This window comes from Notolepis coatsorum, assembly GCF_963971535.1.
Source record: "Notolepis coatsorum genome assembly, chromosome: 3".
NCBI lineage: Eukaryota > Metazoa > Chordata > Actinopteri > Aulopiformes > Paralepididae > Notolepis > Notolepis coatsorum.
In genome coordinates, this window is record NC_140167.1 from 34,943,503 (window position 1) to 34,969,901 (window position 26,399).

General features: G+C 43.5%; 1 protein-coding gene across 1 annotated transcript in view; it reads right to left on the reverse strand.

Annotated features, from left to right (window-relative positions):
* Nucleotides 1-643: 643 nt before the first annotated feature.
* The window catches only part of exd1 (exonuclease 3'-5' domain containing 1), a gene marked incomplete at both ends in the record, with an annotated part of 35,759 nt that continues 10,003 nt past the window's right edge, over nucleotides 644-26,399 (reverse strand). Inside the window, 7 exons of the mRNA XM_084311156.1 lie at nucleotides 644-916; nucleotides 1,020-1,226; nucleotides 20,885-21,076; nucleotides 24,760-24,903; nucleotides 25,063-25,143; nucleotides 25,250-25,354; nucleotides 26,175-26,261. Coding sequence (XP_084167282.1) covers nucleotides 644-916; nucleotides 1,020-1,226; nucleotides 20,885-21,076; nucleotides 24,760-24,903; nucleotides 25,063-25,143; nucleotides 25,250-25,354; nucleotides 26,175-26,261 — 1,089 coding nt within the window. The remainder of the gene's footprint in view (nucleotides 917-1,019; nucleotides 1,227-20,884; nucleotides 21,077-24,759; nucleotides 24,904-25,062; nucleotides 25,144-25,249; nucleotides 25,355-26,174; nucleotides 26,262-26,399) is intronic.

Below are 26,399 nucleotides of genomic sequence, written 5' to 3' on the forward strand. Positions count from 1 at the left end.
AGGGATTTGTGTGTACAGCCACAACTGCCTCCCCCCAGGCAATTGTGGTTTCCAGGGAGAGTAGCTGCAGTGGGGCCAGGCTGAGGTGTACCTCCATGGGCAGGGCTGAGTCTGGGACGTGGTGGGGCCCTCTCCTTGCTTCCAGGAGTCTGCATGGCTGCAGGGCTCTCCTTGGGGACCTCGGCTGGTGCCATCTGAAAAGAAAGGCCTCTTCCAATGGAGGGGAAGGCAGAGAAAGATAGCGGGGACTCTATTCCCAGGGGCCTCCCTCTACCCATTGTATTCATCACCATCTCCATGAGGCTTGCGCCTCCTGCTGGAGACTCGGGGCCCGTACGAGACAGCAGTTTCCTGAGATCTGACACAGGTGCTGTCGTTGGAGCCCGCACTGCTGGGGCAGGGACCGGAGCTGGGACAACAACTGGGGCAGGGGCAGGACAGGGGACTGGGACAGGGGCATAGAAGGTAGGTGGGACAGGGGAAAGGAAGTGAGCCTGGACAGGGCCTGGAGCTGGGACAACAGCTGGGGCTGGGGCAGGGCCTGGAGCTGGAACAACAGCTGGGGCAGGGGCAGGACAGGGGACTGGGACAGGGGCATAGAAGGTAGGTGGGACAGGGGAAAGGAAGCGAGCCTGGACAGGGACTAGAGCTGGGACAGGGGCATAGAAGGTAGGTGGGACAGGGGCAAGGAATTGAGCCTGGACAGGGCCTGGAGCTGGGACAGGGGCATAGAAGGTAGGTGGGACAGGGGCAAGGAATTGAGCCTGGACAGGGCCTGGAGCTGGGACAACAGCTGGGGCTGGGGCAGGGCCTGGAGCTGGGACAACAGCTGGTGCACGGCTTGGAGCTGGGACAACAGCTTGGGCCGGGGCAGGGCCTGAGGCATAGGCTGCAGCCTGGGCAGGGGCAGGAGAGGCTAGGGCAGTAGAATTGGCAGAGGAAAGCTCAGTGACCAACAGGGGGCTCATGGACGGCTGATCACAACTCCCTAGTGTTGGGGTTAGGGGTCTCGCAGTTACAGGCACAGGGGAATCCAGCATCATCCGTGGCTTTGGAAGCCGGTTCTGTGGCTCTGCCGGGGCTGAGGTGTGGGACTGGGGCCAGGGGTTGAAGCGCTCCAGTAGGCCCTGCTTTGTGACAGGGTAGTGGCCGATGGCCCACTCCTGCCGCCCATGGTGCATGGTCTCCAGCTCTCTCAGCTCACTGGGCAGCGCCAACTCACTGCTCTGTAGAGGCATGCAGAAAGTACAAGTATACAGGACTTTTAATCCATTTAATTTCTATTGTATAACACAAGGCTCTACAAGTAGTTGTTCTTTCCTGTTCCTAAATAGAAAGCATAGGAACATAGTACTGTAAACACACTTCTTCAATCAATAGATTTTAAAAAGAAAAAGAAAAATAAGAAACACTAACCTTCTCACCGTCCTATACTACCATGCACTCCTCCTACTATACTAATATGTCTTATGTCTATGCACTCAATACTGCAGCACCCAAGTTTCAGCACTGTTTGATCATTGTTACTCAGCTGAAAGAGTTGTACCCTTCCTGCTGACTTGTCGTACAGAACTTGTAAGTCGCTTTGGATAAAAGCGTCAGCTAAATGACAAAATGTAAATGTAAAACATAAAGAAAAAGAAATTTAGGAGCATAATCTGTGAAAATAATTGCTAATGCTCAACCCTACTTTAAATATTAAAGTTGCACATGTGCTCCGTTTTATATTTTCTAGGCATTTAATCTATTTCATTTTAATCTATTTAATTATAACCTTCATCAACCTTTATTCTCGAAAATACAATTGAGGTCACCCTCATTTTTCATTTAATTTCCTTTTTATTTATTCGTACATGGAATTATTACAGTCCAACAGTACATATTAATATGCTCCACTGAATTCCATTTCAATGTCGTCGAGACTTTACAGACATTTCAATGCACACATTTCTACAATATATCCCATGGCTATGACGTCCAATTCCTTTGCACAATTCAGTATCACTGAATAACACTATGGTCGCCGAAAACGCCTTTGGACGTCTTTCCTAGCCATGCTCATTCTGCCGAAGACGCCGTAACTCGTCTTTGATATCAATAATTCAAAAATCTGTGATCGAAATCATATTTCTCCTCCGGGGACCTGAGATGTACAGCTGAGCTCCACTCAACTCTCTAGCGGTTCAAGAGCGCCATCTGGTGGCCGATCGGCAGATCGCCAACAGGAAGTGACTCGTCAAACAGGAAGTGCTCATCCATATTTCGTCTGGGCACTCGCGATCATTAGCAGGACTCTATCTCAACATACTGGATAATCAATCGCTCGCCCTAACTCAATAAACAACGTTATTTGGACGTATATAGTATTATACAACCTGGAAATGGTTCATCAGGATCAACATCCCATAATCGAAAACTGTCTACTCCAAGCTGATCGTCCAACGGCGCGAGGAAGATACGGTGAGTTTCAACATTATTTTCTAACGTCTTCTATACTAACTGATCTGATGATCATATGACCCACACTAGATGAATGGTATAACGTTGCCCACGGAATTATAAACACCCCCTCGCCCATCCGGTCAATATCAGATGATACGTAGTAACTTCTAGAAGTACCTCCAGTTGAAATTTTTCATCTGGCACCGATCGCTACCAAACTGTATTTGATCATCAATATAATGCATTTGGGGCTATAAATCAAGTTCTGGAGAAAGCTGCAGAAAACGATAAAAACATACCGGTACTTATACTTTAGACCATATTTTAGTATGAATATGTGAATGAAAAAGTATATCGTTGCTACACCCTGAACAATGGATATAGGACATTGAATGGGCCATAATAATGTCAATTTAGCAATAGAATTTAAAAAGTTATAGCCCTGCAAAGAAGGGGAACTTCTCCATAGACAAATAGAGCTGGCTAGGGATGGTAAATTATGAATTTAACCATGGCGATCAAAGTGCTAGACCTCCGTGGCTACTGGCAGTGGCCTCGTCTCGGTGGCTCAGAGCACATTCTGGTTATGGGGCTATTTCCAACATGTTAACTGGCTAAAGAGCTAGCGTTAGCTGCTACACAACAGTGAAGGTACTTTTTCTTGTAACGTTAGCAAAGATCACATTAGTAGATAAGAGCTTGCTAGAGGGATCGACTGGAACAAAAAACCAGAGAGATTTATGAACGTTTTAAATAATAACAGGTGTGATGCAGGGATGCTATCATTGAGTAGCAGCTGCTAACTTAGCGTAAGTTTGTTTGTTGCTGTGTTACTGTAGGTTAGCGTTAGGTAGCAAGTCTAAACAGTCAACGTTGTACCATTGGCCGCTTGGTCTGAATGATCAGACTCAATATTATTTATTAAGAGATTCTAATGCTATGTTAGCATTATTGTCATAAGAATAGCATCTGCTGTAACCGGCTGTCACTGTTCCTCTCACTAGCGGGCTAAAAATAAATAAGCTAGTAGGGTTGGGCAATTAATCGAGTTTCACTTTTAATTACGATTTTCCCATGATCCTGAAAACAAGAGAGATAAAATTATTATTGTGCCACATGCCGTGGTGCTCTCATTAGTCCCAAATTTTTACTTCTGTAGCACTTTCAGCCATGCACTTTTATTGTTATGTATACTCTGTTTTGTGTGATTTACTGTATATTTTATTGCTGCTGTTATCTTCACCATGTCTCCTTTGAAAAATATATATTGTATCTCAATTGGACTTCCTGGTAAAAAATAAATAATAACGTGGGCGGCCAGGTAGCGCAGCGTACTAAGCGTCTGTCTACCACCACAGAGCCAGTGGGATCGAATCCGGCTGTGGTGCCTCCGGCTTGGCCGACCGTCCATACTAACACTATTGGCAGTGTTAGCGGGTGGGAAGCCGGTGTGGGTGGGTCCTGGTTGTTGTAAACAGCGACTCCTACAGTTCGGTAGGGGCACCTGCACAGCAAGGGAAGGATCTGGGGGAGGTAGTGTGACCCTTCCACACGTTACACTCCCCCAGTGAGAGTCCGCGCTGCCAGGTGAAAAGAAGCGGTGGGCTGGCTACACATGTGTCGGAGGAAGCATGTGATAGTCTCCGCCCTCCCAGACCGACGGTAGGGGGTAGAGTGCGCAACGACCAGGAAGGGGGATTGGGAATTGGCATAACGACTAACATTGGGATGGGATACAAATCTGAAAAAGGAGGAAAAAGATAATAAAAATAAAAATAAATAATAATAATAATAATAATAATAATAATAATAATAATAACAAAATAAAAATGCAGCACACCCTTCCTTCATCAGCAGTGTGCTCCGCCCCTCCCACCAAGCCCAAACAGTAGTTTCATGTTGCGGGAGGAGGGAGCCATGGTGCGTTTCTCCAGTTATTTTGAAACATCTTTGGTAACTCGTAGCAGATGACAGAAGGGTGGCCTTTGGTCAAGAAGAAAAGTAAAACAAATACCAGTCATATGATGTTCTCGAATCAATGTGTAATTGTGTTTAATCGTGTTTTAACTCATTCTGTGCCAAAAACGGAAAATTACGTGTTTGCTCGACAAGCGTTGAGTGCCAAAAACGAGATATTACGTTTTTGGATCGTTTGATCTTTTTACTTTCTTCTTCTTCTTCTTCTGTCATCAATCGGCACACATGCGATGCATGCATGCAATTCGTATCTGCGATTAACCCATCCCGTCGTCCTTCCCCCCCAAGGGCAGCCGGGAGCAGATAGGCGTCAACGTGAGCCGCGCCAGGGGACCAATCCAAGTGCTCCTGTCAGTCTTCGTCAAGGACGCCACAGCGTTAGCGATCTATTGTTGTGCATGTTTTTCCATTGGGTTTATTTTATCGGGGGGGAAACCCTTGCGAGCACGGGGAGAACAAGCAAACTCCACACAGAAAGGCCTGGGAGATACCCCACCTGGGTAACTGGCATCATGGAAACCTGGTCCCCAAGCGGGAATCGAACCCTGGACCTTCTTGCTGTGAGGTGACAGTGTTAACCACTACACCACCGTACCGCTTTGATCCCCGCTCTACAGACTTGCCCGGATCGATCTGCATCATTTTGGCACACTCACATACACTAGAACTGCAATTCCGATCGACTATCACCAGGTGGCAGTATCGTCCGTGTCTGAACTGCAATGGCTTGGGGTTGATACACAGCCTCACTTTTTTTCCCTTGGTAGTGGCCCCTCTTCCCACTTGAACAGAAATTCACATTGCCTCAAAATTCCGTTGCCCAAGCATATTTGAACATCGAAACGTGTATAGACATATACACTGGTAATCACGATGGCGATGCGATCACTTGGAATTATTCTTCTTGGAATACCTTCTGGCTCAGGTAAGGTACATTCTATGTCTATTTTACCGAATATGAAACGTGTTTTTCTAACGATCACAGTTCTGTGTTTCACCGGACGAAAAACATGCTCGGCAATACTAATACCGGTACTAAACAATACTAATGCCCTGCTCTTTTGATCGTTTGCTAAAGCTAGTCTATAGTTTTTGTTTTCATGGCAATAATGGTCTTAAGACATAATATTTGGGCCATAATGCCAGTCTACAGGCTGAATTGGGTTTGATAGTTCTAACAAACTCTTATCTACAGTTCTCTGCGCTGAAGAAGCGCTGTTTCCTGATTTTCATTCAGCACCTTGTTTCAGGATTAGAGAATGGATCCGTTTGGGATACATTTCTTGCACTTAACGATTTAATTTAAGTTCATATGTAATGTTTTTGTTTCAATTTTATGTTTAACCCAATACCAGTCATGATTGCTTGTTATTGCTCAAGCCCCGCGCATGTGCATTACTCTTTAATAAATGCTATACACAGTCTGCAGGACTCCACTAGCTCAGCTTAGTCACCTAGCCGTTTGCTTTTTAGTTTGCAAACGACTTCCTAGGGAAATTATACACTGCAGTCTTCACTGCTAGGTCAGGGAGACATTAGGTGTGGGCGGTGGTTAGGTCAGGGGGAGATGGTTAATGAACTAGGGTTTGGGGGGGTCGGGGGAATGTGTATGAATGTGTATATGTACAGTATGTGGCTGGGGTCGGATCTGCAAAACCTTATTGTTGTCTTGGATATTTGCTGTCACTACATTTTGATAATGGGTGATGGCAGGTCTTGGTACAGGTCATAGCCCTTCAGGTACAGGTGCTTCCGTTAGGTTTCTGACTTGGAATATTAAAGGTATGGGTAACCCAATCAAGAGATCTAAAGTTCTTACACATCTTAAGCGATTAAACGCTGACATAGCTTTTTTACAGGAGACACACCTAAGGAACAAAGACCATCATAGGTTACAGAGTCCTCAGTTTAATCAGGTCTTCCACTCTGATTTCAATTCAAAGGCCAGAGGTGTGGCAATTCTTATTGGGAAAAAATTTCAATTCTCCCCCACCAAGATCATTGCTGATAAAAATGGCCGGTATATTGTCATAGTGGGCCTTTTGTACCAAAGACCAGTGTTACTGGTCAATGTGTATGCCCCCAATTTCGACGATGCCAGCTTTGTTCACATACTACTTGGCAATCTCCCTTTTCTAAATTCCCATCTTCCGATTTTTGGAGGAGATTTGAACTGTGCTATTAACCCTGCTTTGGATCGCTCCAGCCCACGCAACCTCTCTCAAACTAATATGTCTAAAGCATTTTCAGAATTTATGTCACAACATGGTCTCATAGATCCTTGGAGATTCCGCAACCCTACAGCCAAAGAATTTTCCTTCTTCTCCCAAGTTCTTCTTCTAGTCTCTTATTCTAGAATTAATAATTTTTTATAGATAGTTCACCGCTTCCCTGTGTCAACTCGTCTGACTATTTAAGTATTGTTATCTCAGACCACGCCCCTTTGACCCTAGATATTAGATTATCCTCTCAAGACAGAACCCCCTGGCTCTGGAGATTGAATCCCCTCCTTCTATCTGATAAAAAGTTCTGTGAATTTATTTCAAAATCTATTGATGATTTTCTTGTTACAAATCAGAACGATTCCACCTCCTTTTCCTTACTATGGGAAACATTAAACGTCGATGTAAAGGTGCTGGCAAAACTACTGGTCTCTCGCTTGGAGGGGGTGCTCCCAAGAATAATATCGGAGGAGCAAACGGGTTTTATTAAGGGCAGACACATCTTCTTTAACACTCGTACACTCTTTGATTTGATATACTCTAAAAGCCAGACTGATTCACCTGAAATTGTAATCTCCCTCGATGCTGAAAAAGTTTGGTTTCGGAGACAGGTTTATTGCATGGATTCGTCTTTTGTATACTTTTCCTCAGGCTAGCGTACATACGAACGACAACCGATCCGACTACTTCACTCTCACACGTGGGACACGCCAGTGTTGCCCTCTTTCCCCCCTGCTGTTCGCCCTGGCAATCGAACCGCTCTCTATCACACGGAGGTCCTCTTCTTTGTTTGAGGGTGTGGTACGTGGGGAAATTGAGCACACACTTTTGTATGCGGATGATCTTCTATTGTTCTAACTAATCCTTCTTCTGGTATCCCTGGACAATCCTGGACAATTTTTGCTCATTTTCGGGGTACAAATTAAATCTTCAAAAGAGTGACTGTTACCCCATTAATAACTCTGCCCTGAATTTGCAACACTCTGACCTACCCTTTAAATTTAGCACGTCCGGCTTTAAATATCTTGGAATCAACGTCACCCGCTCAATATCTGGCTTGTTCTCTGCTAACTTTGCCGCACTAGTCTCCAAGACCAAGTCTGACCTTCAGAGATGGAACAGTCTCCCACTCTCGTTGATTGGCAGAGTGAACAGCATAAAAATAACATAATAACATTCTACCCAAATTTCTCTATTTGTTTCAAAATATCCCTCTATTCCTGTCCCAAAACTTCTTTAAGACACTTGACCAAATGATAGGCTCTTTTTTATGGGGCAACAAAACACCCAGAATCTCCAAAGCTCTCCTTCAGAGATGCAAGCTAAGTGGGGGCGTTGCACTGCCCATTTTTCGCCTGTACTACTGGTCTGCACACATTCACAAGGTCAACTACTGGATTGAGTCTCCTAACACTCCCTGGTGTAGGTTAGAGTCTCGCTACTGCTCTTCATCTTCCCTGCCTGCCCTTATCTATCCTTCTCTGCCTTTTAAACCTAGCCAGTTTACAGATAGCCCAGTGGTTCTTAACACTTTAAGGATCTGGCAGCAACTTAGACACCATTTTAAGTTCTGTTCTGCATCCACAATGGCCCCAATATGTAAAAACCATCTGCCCCCCCCCCCCCCCATTCTACAGACTAAACTTTTTCTCAGTGGCAATATAAAGGTATTAACTCATTCAGAGCCACGCCCCTTTGACCATATTAGGGCTGGAGAATTCCAGAGAAATTTCGCGATAATAGCCCTTTACTGGAATACACAAAACACATTGTAATTTTTCGGCTGATTTATGAATCGTTTAAGATTATCGATAGTATATGTGTACTTATGCACGCTAGAGAAGCGGGCTGAAAAATCGATTATCCATGCCGTGGATACGGCTAACGTTACGCACACACACGCGCTGCGATGGCGGAGAAAAAAACATCCGATTACCCCAAGACTGGTAAAATAGAGTCCTTACCTCACATCAGATGTTCTGCAAAAAGATTAATCCAATTCCTGATCGCCATTCCAAATATTGATCGCGTTTATTGATCCAACGTTATAGCACCAAAACACATAATCCACGCCGCTCTGAGTGTCCTCAGTCCATCTGTTATAACGATACTGCATGCCCGAGAAGTAAAACCTGGACTGGACACTTTTTTTTATGCACAGTCCCACCCAATCCAATCCAATGATGTGCAATACCATCCGGGAGACGATAGGGGGCGGTATTTGCCCCTTTCGAGCTCAGACCCACTTCCAATGATAACGTCAGGCTGGATGGATGAAAAATGTATGGATATTGCTAATAAAATAAATAACGATTAAAACCAGAGTTTTCTCGGGTCTTGGCACTCAACGCATAGCGAGTTAACCCGACTAATCTCGTGGTCGGCACTGAATGGGTTAAGACATTTAAGGACCTATATGTGGATGGGGTGTTCTGTCACAGGACAACGTTGCCATAGATGACCTATCAAGTCATCGGGGACAGGGGCAGGCAGTAGCTGCGTCAGCGGCACGCCATTAGCGGTGGCGGCTGCCGCCATGAGCTCCGGGAACAAGGCACGTAATTCCCCATGCGCACCGTCCTCCACGCAGCTCGCGTCCCTCACGTACGGGAGGCTACCACTCATTGTAGTGCCACCATCCGATAGTGGTCGATAGCAGGGCATCCCGTCGCCTAGTCGGAGGTTCTAACCCAACACCGGAGTACGAGGGACCCCAAGGAGACATACCACCCCCTGCCACACCCTGTGGGGGAGAGTGATGCGTCCCCACCGGAGCGTCAAACAAGAGCGCCTCCGCTTCCACCATGAAATCCTCCGTTTCCATCGGACACGGAGAAGCAGAAGCACCCTCATCTGGCTCCAGCAGCTCACCAAAACCAGGCCGTTCGCCCCTGCAGGCCACCCTCCTACGACGGGAATGAGCAGAGGCGGAGAGCTTGCATCTCAGATCCTCCGCTACCAGAGGAGCCGTCAGCCTATCGGCCGACCGCCCCCCGGCGGCGGGGGAACCAGAGCAGGAACTAGGCCATCTCACAGGAGACGGCCTTGGTTCACCAGCTCCTCGGAGAAGCAAACTATCCACCGGACGCCGATCGGGTACGGCTGACTGCCACGACCGCGGAGTCAGCGCAGCCCCACGACGCACGGCAGAGGCGGCAATGGTGAACCTCTGGTGAAGGGTGCCGTTGCTAGCGCTCGAACCCCCAGAATAAGACATTATAACTTAGCCCTTTTCTCTTAAATTGTGAGAGAGAAAAAAACAAGAAATAATGTCAACGCAGCTCCGACTTCTTCAAAATTCCAGCAATCTTCAAAGTGTGGTACATGCAGGCAATTGACGTGGTGAAAACTGAAGAAGGAGCTGATGGTATGGCCACACCCCTGCTTATGTAGAGGAGCGGATGGGGGTGTGGCCAGACAGATGAGGTATGTAAAGGTGCATGTGAGAATGTATTCAGTGCTAGTACTGAAGTGAAGAGTATTGCAGTATGACGCAGAGCGGAGCTATACAATACTATAACACACCCTGCAATCTTAGTCGCATGTTCTTTAAGTATCCAGAACTCCACACCTACTGGAGTGGTATTTGACACTTTGTCCACAGTACTTAATTTAGATCTGTTGCCATGTCCACTGATAGCAATCTTTGGAACCCCTACTGAGACACTAGCTCTTAACTCTAAGTATTGCATTTACATCTCTCTTAGCGGTTCCGGGTCAAGGATGGGGTAGTCGCTCATGGCCACGATGTGACTCCCGTATTTTTATATTTAGTCCTAAAAGCCTCTTTGTATATTTTCAACTCGGTTAAACCTTTTTGTATATACCCCCTTTATGTTTCTACCTATTTATTTTGGCTGCAAGAACCACAATGGCGACGAGACAACTGAGAAATTAACCCAAGAAGGACGACGCTCCCGCTGATATAACCGCCATTGCTGGGCTAATTGAAGAGCTAGGGCAATCCCTAACCAACGAAATCCCTAACCGCTGCCTCGCTCGAATCCAAACTCGACAGCCTCTGGACATCGGTTAATGACCATGCCGAGCGTCTGACCTCCATGGAAGACTGCTTGAATACTTGGGCTGGCAGGGTGGACGAGCTAGAGGCTAGGTGTACGGCGCTAGAAGCGAACAATGACAAGCTAAAGGCTAAGCTAACTAACGTTGAGTCCCGGAGTCACCGGTCTAATATTCGTATATTGGGATTGGATGAGTCCGTTCATAGCGACCGGCCCAGCGACTTTTTTGCGGAGGTACTGGTTGAAATTCTGGGGAAGGAGGTCCTCCCTACGCCACCCAAACTGGACCGATGTCACAGGGCCCTTACTGCCAAGCCAGCACCCGGTTCCAGGCCTAGAGCGGTTATTGCTCGCCTACATCACTATCGAATAAAAGAGAGGATTATCTGGGAGGCACGGAAGAGGAGGGAAACCAGTCCTAATCTTTGAAGACTACTGTCCCGAAGTCGTGGAGCAGCGTTCCCGCTACAAAGACGTCATGGCCCCCCTCTACAAGCTAGGACTCAAGCCGTCTCTACAGTTCCCTGCGAGACTTATCATCACAACCGGAGACGGGCCGAGAAAACATCTTTCATCGCCTGAGGACGCCGTGGACTTCTTGAAGACCCGGCGTAGAGGGGCCCCGATACCGGCCTCACCAGTACCAAACGCGGTAGTAGCTTGATTTTGGGCCGTTAGCACCTCACTATGGCCAATGCGCAGAGCGTCATATCACTCTATATTTCTTCGTTCTTATAAATATGGTTGACTGTGTGACGTTAGGTATCGCCTGGATGCTTTATTTTTCTCTGCGTCTGACTTAAGGGGGGGTTGGCCTGGTCTGTTTTGTATAACTATTACATAATGCCACTTTATTTTATTTTTTTGTTTTTTACATCCACTATATGCCGGGGAGCTAAGTGCTAGCTTTGTTCAAATGACCTAGGACTTCTATGCGTGTGACTTACGCCTCGTCACAACTTGGCTTAATGCCTCCATGGATTCATTTTTTTTTTTATTTACATTTTTTTTTGTGTAAATCTTTTTTCGGGGTCTCATGGATCCATCAGCCACGCTCTTCCAGCTACGTTCTGCTAGCCACACACATGGCAAATGGTCGCGTTGGCGGCCAGAGGGCGTGAATACCAAACCAAGCCGCATTTCTCGGAGACGCTCTCTGATTGGCCGACGCCTGTTTCTACACTGGTTAAGCTTAGGCACTCTTCGAAGTTGGTTAAGGTTAGAGTTTGTCTTAGAGCGTGACGGCAAGTTCTTTCGACGGTTAAGCTTAGGCACTCTTTCGAAGTTGGTTAAGGTTGGAGTTTGTCTTAGAGCATGGCGATAGAACGCCAGGTAGTTTGCAGGCTGTTTGACGTGGAAATGGGCAAAGACACAGCTCGTCACGGATTGGGCAAACGCGTCAGTGGCCAATCAGAGAGCGTCAGTCAGTGCCAATCAGAGAGCGTCTACGAGAAATGCGGCTTGGTTTGGTATACACGCGGCCAGAGGCGTCATCATCTGCTGTTGACCTGCTAGGCCGCTAAAATGTCAGACAAATGTCAACTTTTGCACAGCGCCCTCTCCTGACACGGCGGCCTAATTGCGCTATGACAAGGCAGCAAGCTACTCTGTGTGAACCATAGGAAACAACGGACCCGTCAGCAGAGTATCGCCCTCTTCCGGCCTGGTGGACGTACTGCACACGTTTGTCAGGCAGTACACAGGTTATTTACCCCCCCCCCCCCTTTTTTTCTACATCTCTCTTAGCGAGACGCATTATATTTAGGGATGCTCGATATTGGCTTTTTTACCGATACCAATATACCGATATTGTCCAACTCTTAATTTCCGATACCGATATCAACAGATACCGATATATGCAGGGTCCCCCCCCCCCCCCCCCCCCCAAAAACTGAATAATTTCAGGTAATTAACATTACCGTACATATGTCTTGTTGTGGAATTAACATAACATTATGCATACTTTTGACAATAAATAAAATCTGAATTTGTTCTTACTTGCTTGCCTGGGTAAATAAAGGTTATAGAAATCTGAAAAAAGAAAAAAGAAAATACACTATCAGGGGTTCAAGTACAACATTTTACAACATATGGCAGCCCTTTATAAGCCATGTTAACGAACTACAGCGTCTGCCTCCCGCATGATCCCGATATTCACCTGCTCTCTCAAATATAGTCTGGTTTGCTGGGTTTCTCCTTCCCAGGTGAACTGTACTGTTATGTCTGTCAGGCCTCTCCTTTTTGGGTGAGCTGACCTGGGCTGGTGTCCAAGGAGTCGCTCCTTCCTGTGTGAACTGACATGCTGGATCTATCGGAGCTCTCCTGTACCTGTCGAGCGGACACTGATTAGATGCTAGATCCCACCCCAGCCACTCCCAGTCGTTAAATACGTAGATGAAGCTTGTGTGTGTGAATTAGAGGCTGACATGCGAGTGGATTTTGACTCCCGCTCCTTCCCACTCACACAGAAATAATCCCATCCCATCCCAATCCCAAGTGAGAGTTTCGAAAAAATCCCTCCCACTACGACAGAGGACTGATCCCAATCCCGTCCCAATCCCGAGCCAAACTTTTATAGAATCCCACTCCCATCCCACTCCCGTTTACCAATCCTGCTCCGTTTTTCTTCCTCAGTATAAAATATGCAGTACATGGGTCACATCATGTCTGTAGGGCTGTATGTTAACTTTTTTTTGCACATAGCACTGGTGCTGTGGCGGACTCAGGCTGTTTGAAAGGCAGGGGGGGGGCGAAAAGAAGAAAAGGGCACCTACTGCACAACATGGGACCCCATCAGTGAGCAAAAAGCTATGATGCATCATGTATGGTGAAATAGTCTTCATCCTTGATTAAGATTAACATTAGAATAACATAGACAATCCAGATTAATAGTATAACCACACCTCTATGATAAAAACACAGGGAACAATACACCTTTAAAATGTTTATTTCACCTCATTGTCATGGTGTTTGAAAAGTAGATTATCGTGGTGTTTACAGGCCTGCCCTAAACCATTGCTGCAGTGGTACATTTCTCAATGCTAAAGATATCAGTGAGGAATATAAATATTTGGGAAACAGCATTTTAATATGGTCTGGGTTGAAAAATAGTGAACCTATTTTTTAAAAGCTATTTACAACATATATTTTACAGGATATAAAAGTTTAAAAGTTGAAGTTAATTTGAGTGCCGTTGAGCTTCTTCCTTTCTCTCCTCCTCTCCTCATGTCCTCTCCTTCTCTCCTCCTGCCCTCTCCTTCTGTCCTCCTGTACTCCCCTTCTCTCCTCCTGTCCTCTCCTTCTCTCCTCCTGTCCTCTCCTTCTCTCCTCTATCTCTCCCTCCCCCCTCTCTATCTTCCCCATTCTCTCCATTAAACTTAATATATTGTACCTGGATACTGGCTGGATCAGTGGGATATTTTAATGGCAACAGGAGAGCATTCAAGTTATTTGTCGTTTTAATAATTTCTCTCCCCATCATCATTTTCATCCTCGCTTTCTTTAGCATCTCCATGGCCGTCTTCATCATCATTTCTCTCCATAGCATCATCTGCATTCTCTCTTTCCTCAACTTCTTCATCATTTCTCTCCATAGAATCATCTGCATTTTCTCTTTCCTCCACTTCTTCACCATCTCTCTTCCTGATATCATCATTTCCCTCTTGAATATCTCCATCTTCATTGTCTGTACTGTCTTTATCTAAGGTGGAGCAAATTATATTTGTTTTATAATAGTAATATAATTGTACTGTATATAATATTCGTACTGTAGCCTACAATGTTATAATTGTAATTATAAAATAATATGTCATATAGCACTACCACTAGCCCTCTTGCCTTGATTGGAATAAAAAGGATCTATGGTTGGTCAATTTAAATGTTTAAGACAGAATTTTCTGTCCAAAATAAGCATTATTGACCATGTTAGCACCAGATGCTCAGTTATAATCCAAACTATGGCTCTGTGAGACAAGCTTGTACACATAGCTAGTAGTGAGGACTTACAAATACATACCTGTATCCTTATCTCCTCCCTTACTATTATTGCTTTGGACAACATTTTTCAAAGAGAAGCTGCCTCTCGCAGCATTTTCAGCTGCTTTTTAATATTCATTATACAACGGCATGCAAATTTCTCGATTCTGATTGGCCATTCACACGTCTTTATTGGCAACAATCCACGGTCCTGGGCTCAGGACCCGCCCACAACCGAATCACATAACCCTCCCCGGCTCACTCCGGGAGAAAACAAGATCGCGGACAACAAATGGTTATGTTGAAAGCACCATAACGACTAAATATGAAGCGATTCTGTCAAGGGGAATGTGTTAGTCCTTTAAACAATGTTGGATGATGTAATTGATGGGTCTTGACTCAATCTAGAACAAAAGAAAAATCGCGGATTGATTGATAGATTAATTGATTGATTTAAATTTCTTCCTTCCTACTTTCTACTGACTGCAGCGTTCTCTCTCACACACTGTCCGACGCTGGCGTACCCACAAACACACACACACACATACACACACACGCACACACACACACACACACACTCCTGTCTGCAACAGCGGGGGAGTCAGACTGAGAGAGAAGCAGCGCTGTTTTAAGTGAGCATGGTCTATTGAATTGATTGATTGGTTGATTGCTAATTTTATTACTGTACCCCTGGTTTCCAACTGGTTAAGTTTAGGCTAAAAGAAATAAATAAAAAAATAGGGCGAAGAAAACGTTTTTTTCCTATAGGGCAAAGAAAACGTTTTAATTTGTTTTACCTACTTTATATTCTGCATCTGGTAATAAAATTTTCAATCAATCATTCCAATAATACACAGTTGGATGTGTTAGTTGGTTGGATGCACTTCAAGCTGCTTCCACATGAGGCAACTTCTCTCAATCATTCCAATAATACACAGTTGGATGTGTTAGTTTGGTTGGATGCACTTCAAGCTGCTTCCACATGGAGTTGTGGGAACTACTTTTTCTGGCGGATGGTTTTTTCAATAAATCTTCGATTAATGTGTGTTTATTGTATAGAAATAAGGTTGGATGAATCTGGCAGTTGTATAAAAGCTTTACACCACGTGCAGTCGTGATTTGTGACCAATAAACCATGCCTAGGGGGGTCTAACGACCCTCGGCTGCGCCTCGGGCCTAACAACCACCCCTAGGCATGGTTTATTGGTCACAAACCACTCCTGCGTGTGATGTAATGCTTAAGTAACCCCCCCCCCCTCCTCTCTCACTGTGCCCCCCCTCCTCTCTCACCTCTTTAATATTCTTCCGATTCCTTTCTCTCCTTGGCATTCTGTAATCATAGAATATAGGCCAATGCTAAACCCACTTTTAAGTTTACTACTCTTAAGTTAGCTTTAAAAAGCAATTCACACTGAACTTTAAAGTGCTATGGGTATATCTTGCACAAATGATCCTAAAATAATTTGTACACTTTATTTCTAAATTGAGAACACAGGTTAGCATAGAATCAGCTAAGCAAGGTACCTGTTTAGTTAGCTAGCTACAGTAGTAATACAGCTAGCCTACAGTAGCCTAGGCTAAAACATACTGCCATCAATAAAAGCACTTGCAGTGTACATACATTAGTATACTATTTACTAGTAATGCATAATTGGTCAAACAAACTCAATCTTTGCAACTTCAAAGAAAGCTTGCTATATTACCTCACACACAGCAGTAGGATGCAGGGTTACAGCTCAGACTGCATTAAGCCCTCTGGCATCTGAACATTCAAGAGGGGATGTGTCTAAAACTGAAAACTTAAATGGATGGAATATTGTAGTGACAGGGCTGCTCAGAGTTGTGCCTCAAGTTCCCAGCATGCTTGGACTTTGTGCCTCAGTTAAATTAACTTACTCTAACCTAACCTAAAGTATACATTGGGGGAAAAATAGGGACAGTGCAGATCGAGAAACATCAAAATGTTAGCTAGATATTAGCCCATCGGTTCCTTGCAAAGACTCAGAAAATATTTGCTAATGGCCATATAATGTGTTTAGAATATAAGCAGGGTTTAACTATTTTGCAACACTCCTAGACTGTCTTCATCATGGCACCCACTTTGGGAAAGCCTGCCCTAGTAAGCTGCATCACATTTTATCCACTAACAGAGCAGTCATTAAGACACGTTATTTCATTTTCTTGCTATGTTTTCACCACTCAATAGGGCACTTTAGCATGACGTTTTTCAACTGTCAGGGCACATGGTCAAGTTTAGACCATTGGAGGGGCACCAATGAGCATGTCCTCTCATTTTCGCCACTCAAAAGGGCACTTTTGTGTGACATTATTTAACCGTGGGGCACATGGTAAAGTTTAGACCATTGGAAGAGCACCAATAGGGCACACCCTCTCATTTTTCGCCACTCAAAAGGGCACTTTAGCGCACGTTTTTGAACCCGAGTCCGCCAGTGCTACAGAGGTTGATAGTTTTGTAGCACAGGCCAAAATCTTGTAGCACAAGTATAAAACGTGTTATATTTGTAACAGTCACAAATGTGCCTATTGTATTTGTGTTATTTGCAGTGCCATGTTTGGCTGTCATTTTCATGCTGACAAGTTGACATCACACAGCCAGACACGTTACTAGGGGTGGGAATCACCAGTTTCATCATGATACGATACGATATCGATTCTTTGGACAACGATACGATATTTGCCGATATCACAAAGTCTCTCACGATACAATACGATACGATTAGATTCAGGTGCCTGCGATCGATATGAGATGATATCATATGCCCATTTAACACAATCAGTAACATTTAGATCAACAAAAAAAAGGTAATGAAAATATCATTTGACATTTGTATTTTTGAGCTCTTCCAGACATTTAAAGGAAAATCAATCTATTGTTTTTAATACAAATAGACCTCCTGTTCACTGTAAAGTGCCACGTTTTTATATATTGAGCTTTAAACTTTAAGCTAAATTTTTTGGAACTCAAAACTCACAACCTCCCTCTCCCAAACCGTTCCTACAACAATTTGTTGATGTTGCATGATCATGTATAGGCCTACATTTATTATGTATTATATTGTTTATGTTTAAATAACATTTAAACATCAAACTCCTCTGACCTCATCTGGTCTTTCCAAAGACGCGCGCACACACACACACACAGAAAGGGAGAATGCTATGCTGTAACATCTACACACACGGAGCTACTGCTGTTGTTCTTGGGCGGATATGAGACTCGCCACAGGATTTTCGAAATAAGAGTATCGATATGAATCGATCTTATTACATCGCATCGATCCGATTCGATTGTTGATAATTACATCGATGTATCGATCTGGATCGATGTATCGTCCCACCCCTACACGTTACGTGTAAGGAATTATGGGATTTAGTGTTGGAGGTATGGACTCTACTAGGGGTGGGAATCACCAGTTTCATCACGATACGATACGATATCGATTCTTTGGACAACGATACGATATTTGCCGATATCACAAAGTCTGCCACGATACGATACGATGCAGGTGACTGCAATCGATATGAGACGATATCATAAGCCCATTTAACACAATCAGTAACATTTAGATCAACTCAAAAAAGGTAACGAAAATATAATTTGAAAAAAATATATTTAGCTCTTCCAGACATTTAAATGAAAAACAATCTATTGTTTTTAATACAAATAGACCTCCTGTTCACTGTAAAGTGCCACGTTTTGATATATTGAGCTTTAAACTTGAAGTAAATTTTTTTGGAACTCACAACCTAAAACCCCTCCCTACCTCCCTCTCCCAAACAGTTCCTAATTTTTTTTATGTTGCATGATCATGTATACATTTATTATGTATTATATTTGTTATGTTTAAATATCAACATTATCTGGCCATCCTCAGTAAATACTAGTCTGAGACTTGCCACAGGATTTTCAAAATAAGAGTATCGATATGAACCGAACGTTGTTAGCTGCCGGAGCCATAGATATTATGGCTGGAGCTGCGCTTGGGCGGAAATAGGGGGGGTAGGTTACTGGGAGGGCTCAGTTTGTTTATTGTAATTTCATTTATCATTTAGAGGTGGAGAGGACATGCAACAAATAACGACGGGAGCTGGGATCGAACCCGGGTCGGCCGCGTAGGTGCGCGAGGCACTATGGTATGCGCCACGAGGGCGCCCCTTATCATTTACTTTAATGAGTGTATCTGTATTACGTACCCAAGATGCGAGTTACATTTATTCAAAGTCATGCCTGTTCATAAAAAAATGTATTTAATTTATTTTCTTTTTGCATTCTTGTAATAAGCCTTGTGCCTCTATACAGAACACTTCATGCCTGTTTGTGTTGCTTTATATTTTTGTAATTTTTATTATTATTATATATTTTTTTGTATATGTATATGTATTTCAATGTCAATCTTTTAATTTCAATGTCTTTTTGTCGTTTGTGTAAAAAGGGAAAGAAATAGAAATATCTTGGGAAAAAAAAAAAAAAAAAAAAAAAAAAAACATGCTCTGCAACAGTTTTGAGTTAAAACGACCCTGAAACGGGCCTAACCCCCCCCCCCCCCCTTGAGGATTTTGTGAAGGTACATATACATGTCATATACCTTTGATTTGAGAGTATTTGGGGTTTCAGTAGCCCCTTTCGTGACTGTGATGCACGCCAACATGGTTTGGCCAAGTGAATCCACAGTCACTTGCTACTCCATAGCAAACCAACCTAGATTTACCATGAAGAACTGGTTCTTCCCGAACCGTTCGTTACACAAGTATCACAGAGAAATTTCAAAAGGTACTCACAGTTGCACGAGGGTTTCGGACAGAGAAACGTGATGTTTGAAAGCTTGGCGTTGCTAATAAACATTTTAAATAATTTTTATAAACGTGTAAACATCACAGAGGCGGCGTTGCATCAAAATGGCTTCTTCTCTTCTTCTGCAGCGCTGCGATTGCTGGGCGCACCAGGCATGTCACAAATGCAGAAGAAGAGAAAAGCCATTTTGATGCAACGCCGCCTCGGTGTGTTTACACGTTTATATTTATTTTTTAAATGTTTATTAGCAACGCCGAGCTTTCAAACCATCACGTTTCTCTGTCTGAAACCCTCGTGCAACTGCGAGTACCTTTGAAATGTCTCTGTAATACTTGTATAATGAGCGGTTCGGGCAGAACCAGTTCTTCATGGTAAATCTAGGTTGGTTTGCTATGGAGTAGCAAGTGACTGTGGATTCACTCGGCCAAACCATGTTGGCGTGCATCACAGTCACGAAAGGGGCTAGGGTTTCAGGGGATCAACCAGAACAGTTTGGGCTTATTGCACATAACACGTTTTATCTCGCAATCTATGAAAAAAGACTGGATTATCTTGGAAATGCGCGATGTTTAGCGAGTAATAAACTACAAACTACAGCGTGTGGAAACAAACTATTATTCCCATGTTGCACCACAAGTAATGTTTGTCAAAATGAGCCACACCATGTCTTCACAGCTATAATACAGAACACACACACAGCTTCGCAAACAGTGAAACGACCGCGGAAACGACTATCAAGCTGGCATTCTAGCTGTAAAGATAAGCGATACGCCCGGCACTGAAAGAGTTTAGTCAGGATTTCAATATCAAAATCATTGTGGCATGAGTTTTGCCATAATAGATTAGCCCTACAAGCTAGTGTCCGTGTGTACGTTGTGCAGCAACCAGCTCGCACTAGCTATCTGCAGGCAGTCAGGGGGACCCATTTCCTTGTATAAATTATTTATTACATTATTAATAAAAATGTTAAACTGGAATGAGTCTATAACTTTCATATTGCCATACTTGATGACCGTTTTATAAAAGCAATAGCTCACTTCAGGCCGTAATATCTGCCCTGCTTTGGGCTGAACAGCGGCCCTTAGCGGTGATATAATAACCATATATCACAGTCTAAAGTGAGCTATTGCTTAAATAGCTATACTGTAGCTGCTGTGGGGCAAAAAACACATCTCAAAAAGGGTAAACCTTTCAAGATACAAAAAAAAGAAAACTGATTAAAAAATATATATTTTTAAGATCTATAATGGGTTTTGAGTTTCACAGCCATGACTTTCTCACTTTCTCACACTGAATGTGACAATTCAACACACGAAAATAACCAAAATTGGCAATGTGAGGTTTTCGCTCAACAGCACAGATTTCATTTAGAAAGAGCAAGAGATTTCACAACAGTGTTGTGTGTCAGAATGAATGCACGCGTGTGGATTTCTAACCATGCCTATGTGCTGCATGTAGACGGGCTCCTCGCGGCTGCTGCTGAGGTACGAGTCCACCAGGCTGTTGCAGTCGGCCATCAGGGTGTCCAGCAGCGTCAGCCTGAGAGGCTGCAGGTGAATCACCGACAGAGCCATCACCTTCAGCAGGGGCGCAGGGCACGGGCGTGTGTAAAACACGTGCTTCTCCTCCTGAGATACCATACAAACAGGGCACAAACGTGTGTAATACATCCACTTCTCCTGAGATACCATACAAACAGGGCACGGACGTGTGCAATACATCCACTTCTCCTCCTGAGATACCATACAAGCAGGGCACAAACGTGTGTAATGTGAATGTGAATATTCCTCAGCTAGTCAGATAGTAAATTATATTGACCATATTGATCAAATTGTTTACACTGCCTGTGTTGTCTTTTACTACCTGTATACTGTGTTGTTTTACTACCTGTACCCCTCCCCCCCTCCCCCCCATGCTGCCATGATGCCTGAATTTCCCCAAGGGGATCAATAAAGGAATATCTTATCTTATCTTAATACATCCACTTCTCCTCCTGAGATACCATACAAACAGGGCACGGATGTGTGCAATACATCCGCTTCTCCTCCTGAGATACCATACAAACAGGGCACGGACGTGTGCAATACATCCGCTTCTCCTCCTGAGATACCATACAAACGAGCACCAGACCCATCAGATACAACAGATAATACGGGTAGGGTGACCACCTGTCCCGCGACTCGCGGGACAGTCCTGATATTGGGCCGTTTGTCCCGCGTCCCGCAACAACAAAGCAATGTCCTGCAATTCAAAGATATATAAAAAAAAAAAAAAATTATATTTTTTATTTTTTATCTTTCAAAGATTATTATTTAAAAATGTTTTAAATGTTGTTAATTTAATGCCTCGTTCCAATACCCTCTTATATTTAAAATAAAAAAATCGGGCGACGTCACAAACCAATGCATTGCGCAGCCGAGCAATAGTATCCATCTGCAGGACCACAGCACCGACACATTTAGGACCGCGACACTTTGCGGGCCCACACTCTCCAGACCCTCGCTCCCATTGGCTGATTTGGGTCACGTGACCGTCCCACCCAATGGCTGAGTGGAGAGTGTGGGTCCGCAAAGTGTCACGGTCCTGAGAGTATCGGTGCTGTGGTCCTGCAGCAGGATGCATCTCCAGCCGAGGCTGCTGAGCAGCTCACTCGAGTCGCGCTGCCTGTCACCTGTCCGAGCCGGTGTTCTGCGAAATTCTACTACTCTGCTGAGAACTGCTGCCGTAGCGCGAATCGCCTATATGTTTGGACAGCTGGGTGACGTCACCCTATAGTTCACTCCGAATTCCAACAGGTGTACCGACATTTTATCATCTACAAATACATTCGGCTGCAAAGCCAATTACATGCAAATATTTACATGCATATACAGTTCAAAAGGTGCAATGAAAAACATATGTTTAAGATATTGTTTAAGATATATCAACAACAAGACTCAACAAGACGTTCGTCAGCAAGGTGGCAGGATATTGTAGTGTGAACGATTGTGGGTCATGCGAATGCGTGCGCCATGCGTGCCAGCAGGTATAGTAGAATTTCACAGAACACCGTTTCAGATGATCCCCAAAAGGTAGAATGCAGGATCTGCCACTGACAGGAGCTTCACCATCACACATGGAGGAGAGGGGGACGTCACATATAGTTGTTCAGCAAGTCTGGCCCGACTATTATTGAGAACTGAATCAATCAGAGGGTCTGTTTGTTATAATAACAGAATACACGGGGAGTATCGCCGGGACACTGTCCAGAGGGAAGGGGGCAATAGAATCCGGAGGCTAATATCCCCAAAACCGGAGGTGAGTTTAATAAGATTAATAACAAAATGAGCTATATATAGCCTACCGTCTGCGTCGAATATGATATATAGGCATTATAATAAAAACATTTATTTAATTTTAATTAGCAATAAAACAAATTTAAATACCTTTTTTTTTTTGCCCCGCATTGTCCCGCAAAAGCAGTGCTGCTGTCCTGCGACTGAACCATTTTGACCTGGTCACCCTAAATACGGGCCTTGTACAGATATATACTGTATATATTATGTGCTGGAAAATCTAACTATAAATGGTTATGTACTTGTGAATAATTAAGATACATAATACATAGAGGTCTGATGGCGTGTTTTAGCTGTGGACGTGCCGTGGATGTTTAGAAACCCACCTACCCATGAGTATGACAGAAAGTCAGGATAGTACGACAAGAAAGATTAAGGTGACTTAAGTAAAATTACTACGTATGTACACAATCCAATAGAGATCAGGTGGCAGTTCAGGAGCCTTTTAGCCAATAAGTTGAGAGGGTGGTAGGGTTAGTTGACAGATAAATATGTATAAAACATGTAATGATTCAGTGTTTTGCCAGTTCTTCCTTGCAAGTAGGTTTTTGCATGTAATCAATAAAGTACCGTGTTCATTCGTGAAAACCTTTAATCCGGAATATTATTTCCCACTACAGTATCTGCAAATGTCCTGCCTGTATGGCACCGATAGCGTTCTTCAAAAGCCATGCTGGTAGCAAGAGTGGAGCTCAGTCGCAACAACCCAGTCTTCAACGAGTGACAAGACACCGTAATGGTGCTAAAGCGATGACCCAATAACAAAAAGAAATGTACTGCGAATTCCATAATGGAAATGATTGCCACCCATGGCCATGTCTGAATTTTCAGTTAAATTACTTTCGACCTTCTTTGTACATTGCAAATACACACACAAAGAAATTTGTTTAGAAAAGATCGGTCATCATCACATAGTAATTTTATAATTACATATCCAAAGTAATATCTGAAATTAAGGGGAAGAAATGTATAAAAGAAATTAATAAATAGCACTTTTCCACACAAAAAAATCATTGCTTATGTTACTACCTACTATACTAATATGTCTTTACTACTATGCACTCAAGACTGTAGCACCCAGGTTTCAACACTGTTTGATGACACATTGTTACTCAGTTGAAACAGTTGTACCCTTCCTGCTGTCTTGTCGTACATAACCTTTAAGCCGCTTTGGATAAAAGCATCAGCTAAATGTAAATGTTATTTGCAACGTTGTATGCAAAGTCCAGTATATGTTATATGCAAAGTCCTGTATGCAATGTGGCTAATTATTTTGTGTATAATTGGTACATGTCATTCGATTTTCTAAACAGAATGATGCCACACTCATTTTATTTCCTCAATTTAGTCATAAACTTGAGAGCCTATTGTAAGAATATAACACTTTTGAATATGTACCAAAAATTGTTACAGTACTGATTTCTTTCAAACCACAGGGTCAGTGAACCCACAGGTCTGTGGTAGTGAGCTGAGACGAGCAATATACACAGCTGAAAGGACTGTGTGCATACAGACATTATTCACTGTGTTATTGTCTCATTTGGGGAAATCTATTCATGGTGGGCCCGTTTGATATTGTGGTGGACCACCACCACAAATAAACCTCTGTAAAGGAACCACTGGGCAGGGTTTCTACACGTTGTTGCTGATCAAATAATGCCATCTCCATGACATTTGGTCAAACTGTTGACTAGATTATTTGAACGTGCCAGACATTATTTTGGGCAGCGTTGATCACTTGGCACTTAATAGTTATTCACGATTATATAATGAGATTCACCAGCAGCCAAGCTTGACATTCATCATTTGACTGAGTGAAAATAAAATAAATAAAACACGTTTCCATGACTAAATTCAAAAACCATTGGGACATCGTTTTCCTGCGATTTTACCCAGAGGCCCGAAAAACTGAATGTTAAAATCCCTATACAGTAGGTTTTCCATGACCGTAGGAACTCGGACCGAGGGCTGTGTACCTTGGTAAGGTGTGACTTGATCTTGAGGGAGGCGAGCTTGGAGGAGGGCATCTTCAGATGGAGGTTCACAACCTCTTCTAGAGTGCTGACTCTGTCTGGGAGTAAGCCCCCCGTCTCTGTGTAGAAGCACAGGACGTCTGCAACCTGAACACGTCCAGAAAAGCAGGGGACAAAATATGAGAAAACTGAACAAATAGATCTACCAACAAAACACTGTACAAACACCCAGCCAGGTGACTTAATGAGAGACAATAAGAGCTTCATTCCTGAGATACTGCATGTTTCCCCGAGAGATTCTTGTACCTGTGTGTCAAAGACATTGGTCAGATTGACTCCAAACTGAGCTGTCAGACATCCAGAAATCATTCTGCAGTCGTGGGTGACCTATTTCAGAGAGGCATATGTTTTATTTGACTATTTATTTTCATTTTATTTACACACTATTTCAACTGGATTGTATTTGCTTACCAAAATGTTTTACTTTGCTCACCTTTAGTATGCATTTACTTTCCAGGATCATGGAGAGGCCGTTCTTAAAGGCAGGGGCTCCAAGCACCAGGATGTCGAAGAGGTACACTGTGTTCTTGGTCGCAATCTACAGAAATGTTTGAATAAGCCACAAATTTAAATTGCCCTGCATCCTTTTCTTGATCCTCCAATCACAACTGTTGCTTCGCTTGGACAAATTGTTAAAATGTTAAATTGTGCAAAACAATAGTCGCGTTTCAAACTGTATCTTTCTGCCACACGATATTCAAGTACATATCCAGAGCAATGAAATGAGATGTGCCTTGCAAAGATTGACCAAATAGTTTGGACGGTAATCTCTCATGGAACATTGCGCTTTTGAAAACAGCCTTTAAAAGATGTTGCCTTGGATTCTCATACAATCTTTATTTATTTGAATAAAATATACACAATGAACATACCGGCATATAACCCATCTATATACTTACTTATATATATATATAAATATTTATTCTCACCACACATCTATCCACACCGGTCTGTATTTTCCTGCACATAGTCCTTTTACATATCTGTAGATACTATATCTATACATATCCTACTCTTACTACTGTAGTTATGCTGCTGGTGGCCAGTATGACTACTACTACTACCATACTGTCTTTACACCTGTATCACTGTACATATTATACTACAACTTGGTACATACATCTGATTAGCACTACACTCCGTAGTACTAATTTGTATATTTTTTACCCAGTTTAATTACCTGTACATTATATATTGCTGTTGCACTTTACTGCTACATTTGCACTCTGGTTGGATGCCAAACTTCTTTTCATTGTAATGAAAATACATTTGAATCTAATCGAATCAATCTACAAAAAATCTCCCTTGTTTTCTCCCGCCTCCCACACAAACTCTCATCACTCTCTCCCTTTCCTCACCTGGATCCAGCAGAGTCTCTCATGCTGGAATACCCCGACTCCATCAGTCCCAAGGCCAATCACCTGCTGCCGCTTGATGTTCATCATCTAGAGACGGACAGAGGATGACCAACCACGTTAAAGGGTTGTTGTGACATCAGGGTGCAGGTCACGCCTCTTTACTAGGTCTTTTAACAGACTGAAGAAAATGGTCAAAGGTTTTGCTGTGATACTCATGGCGGAAGG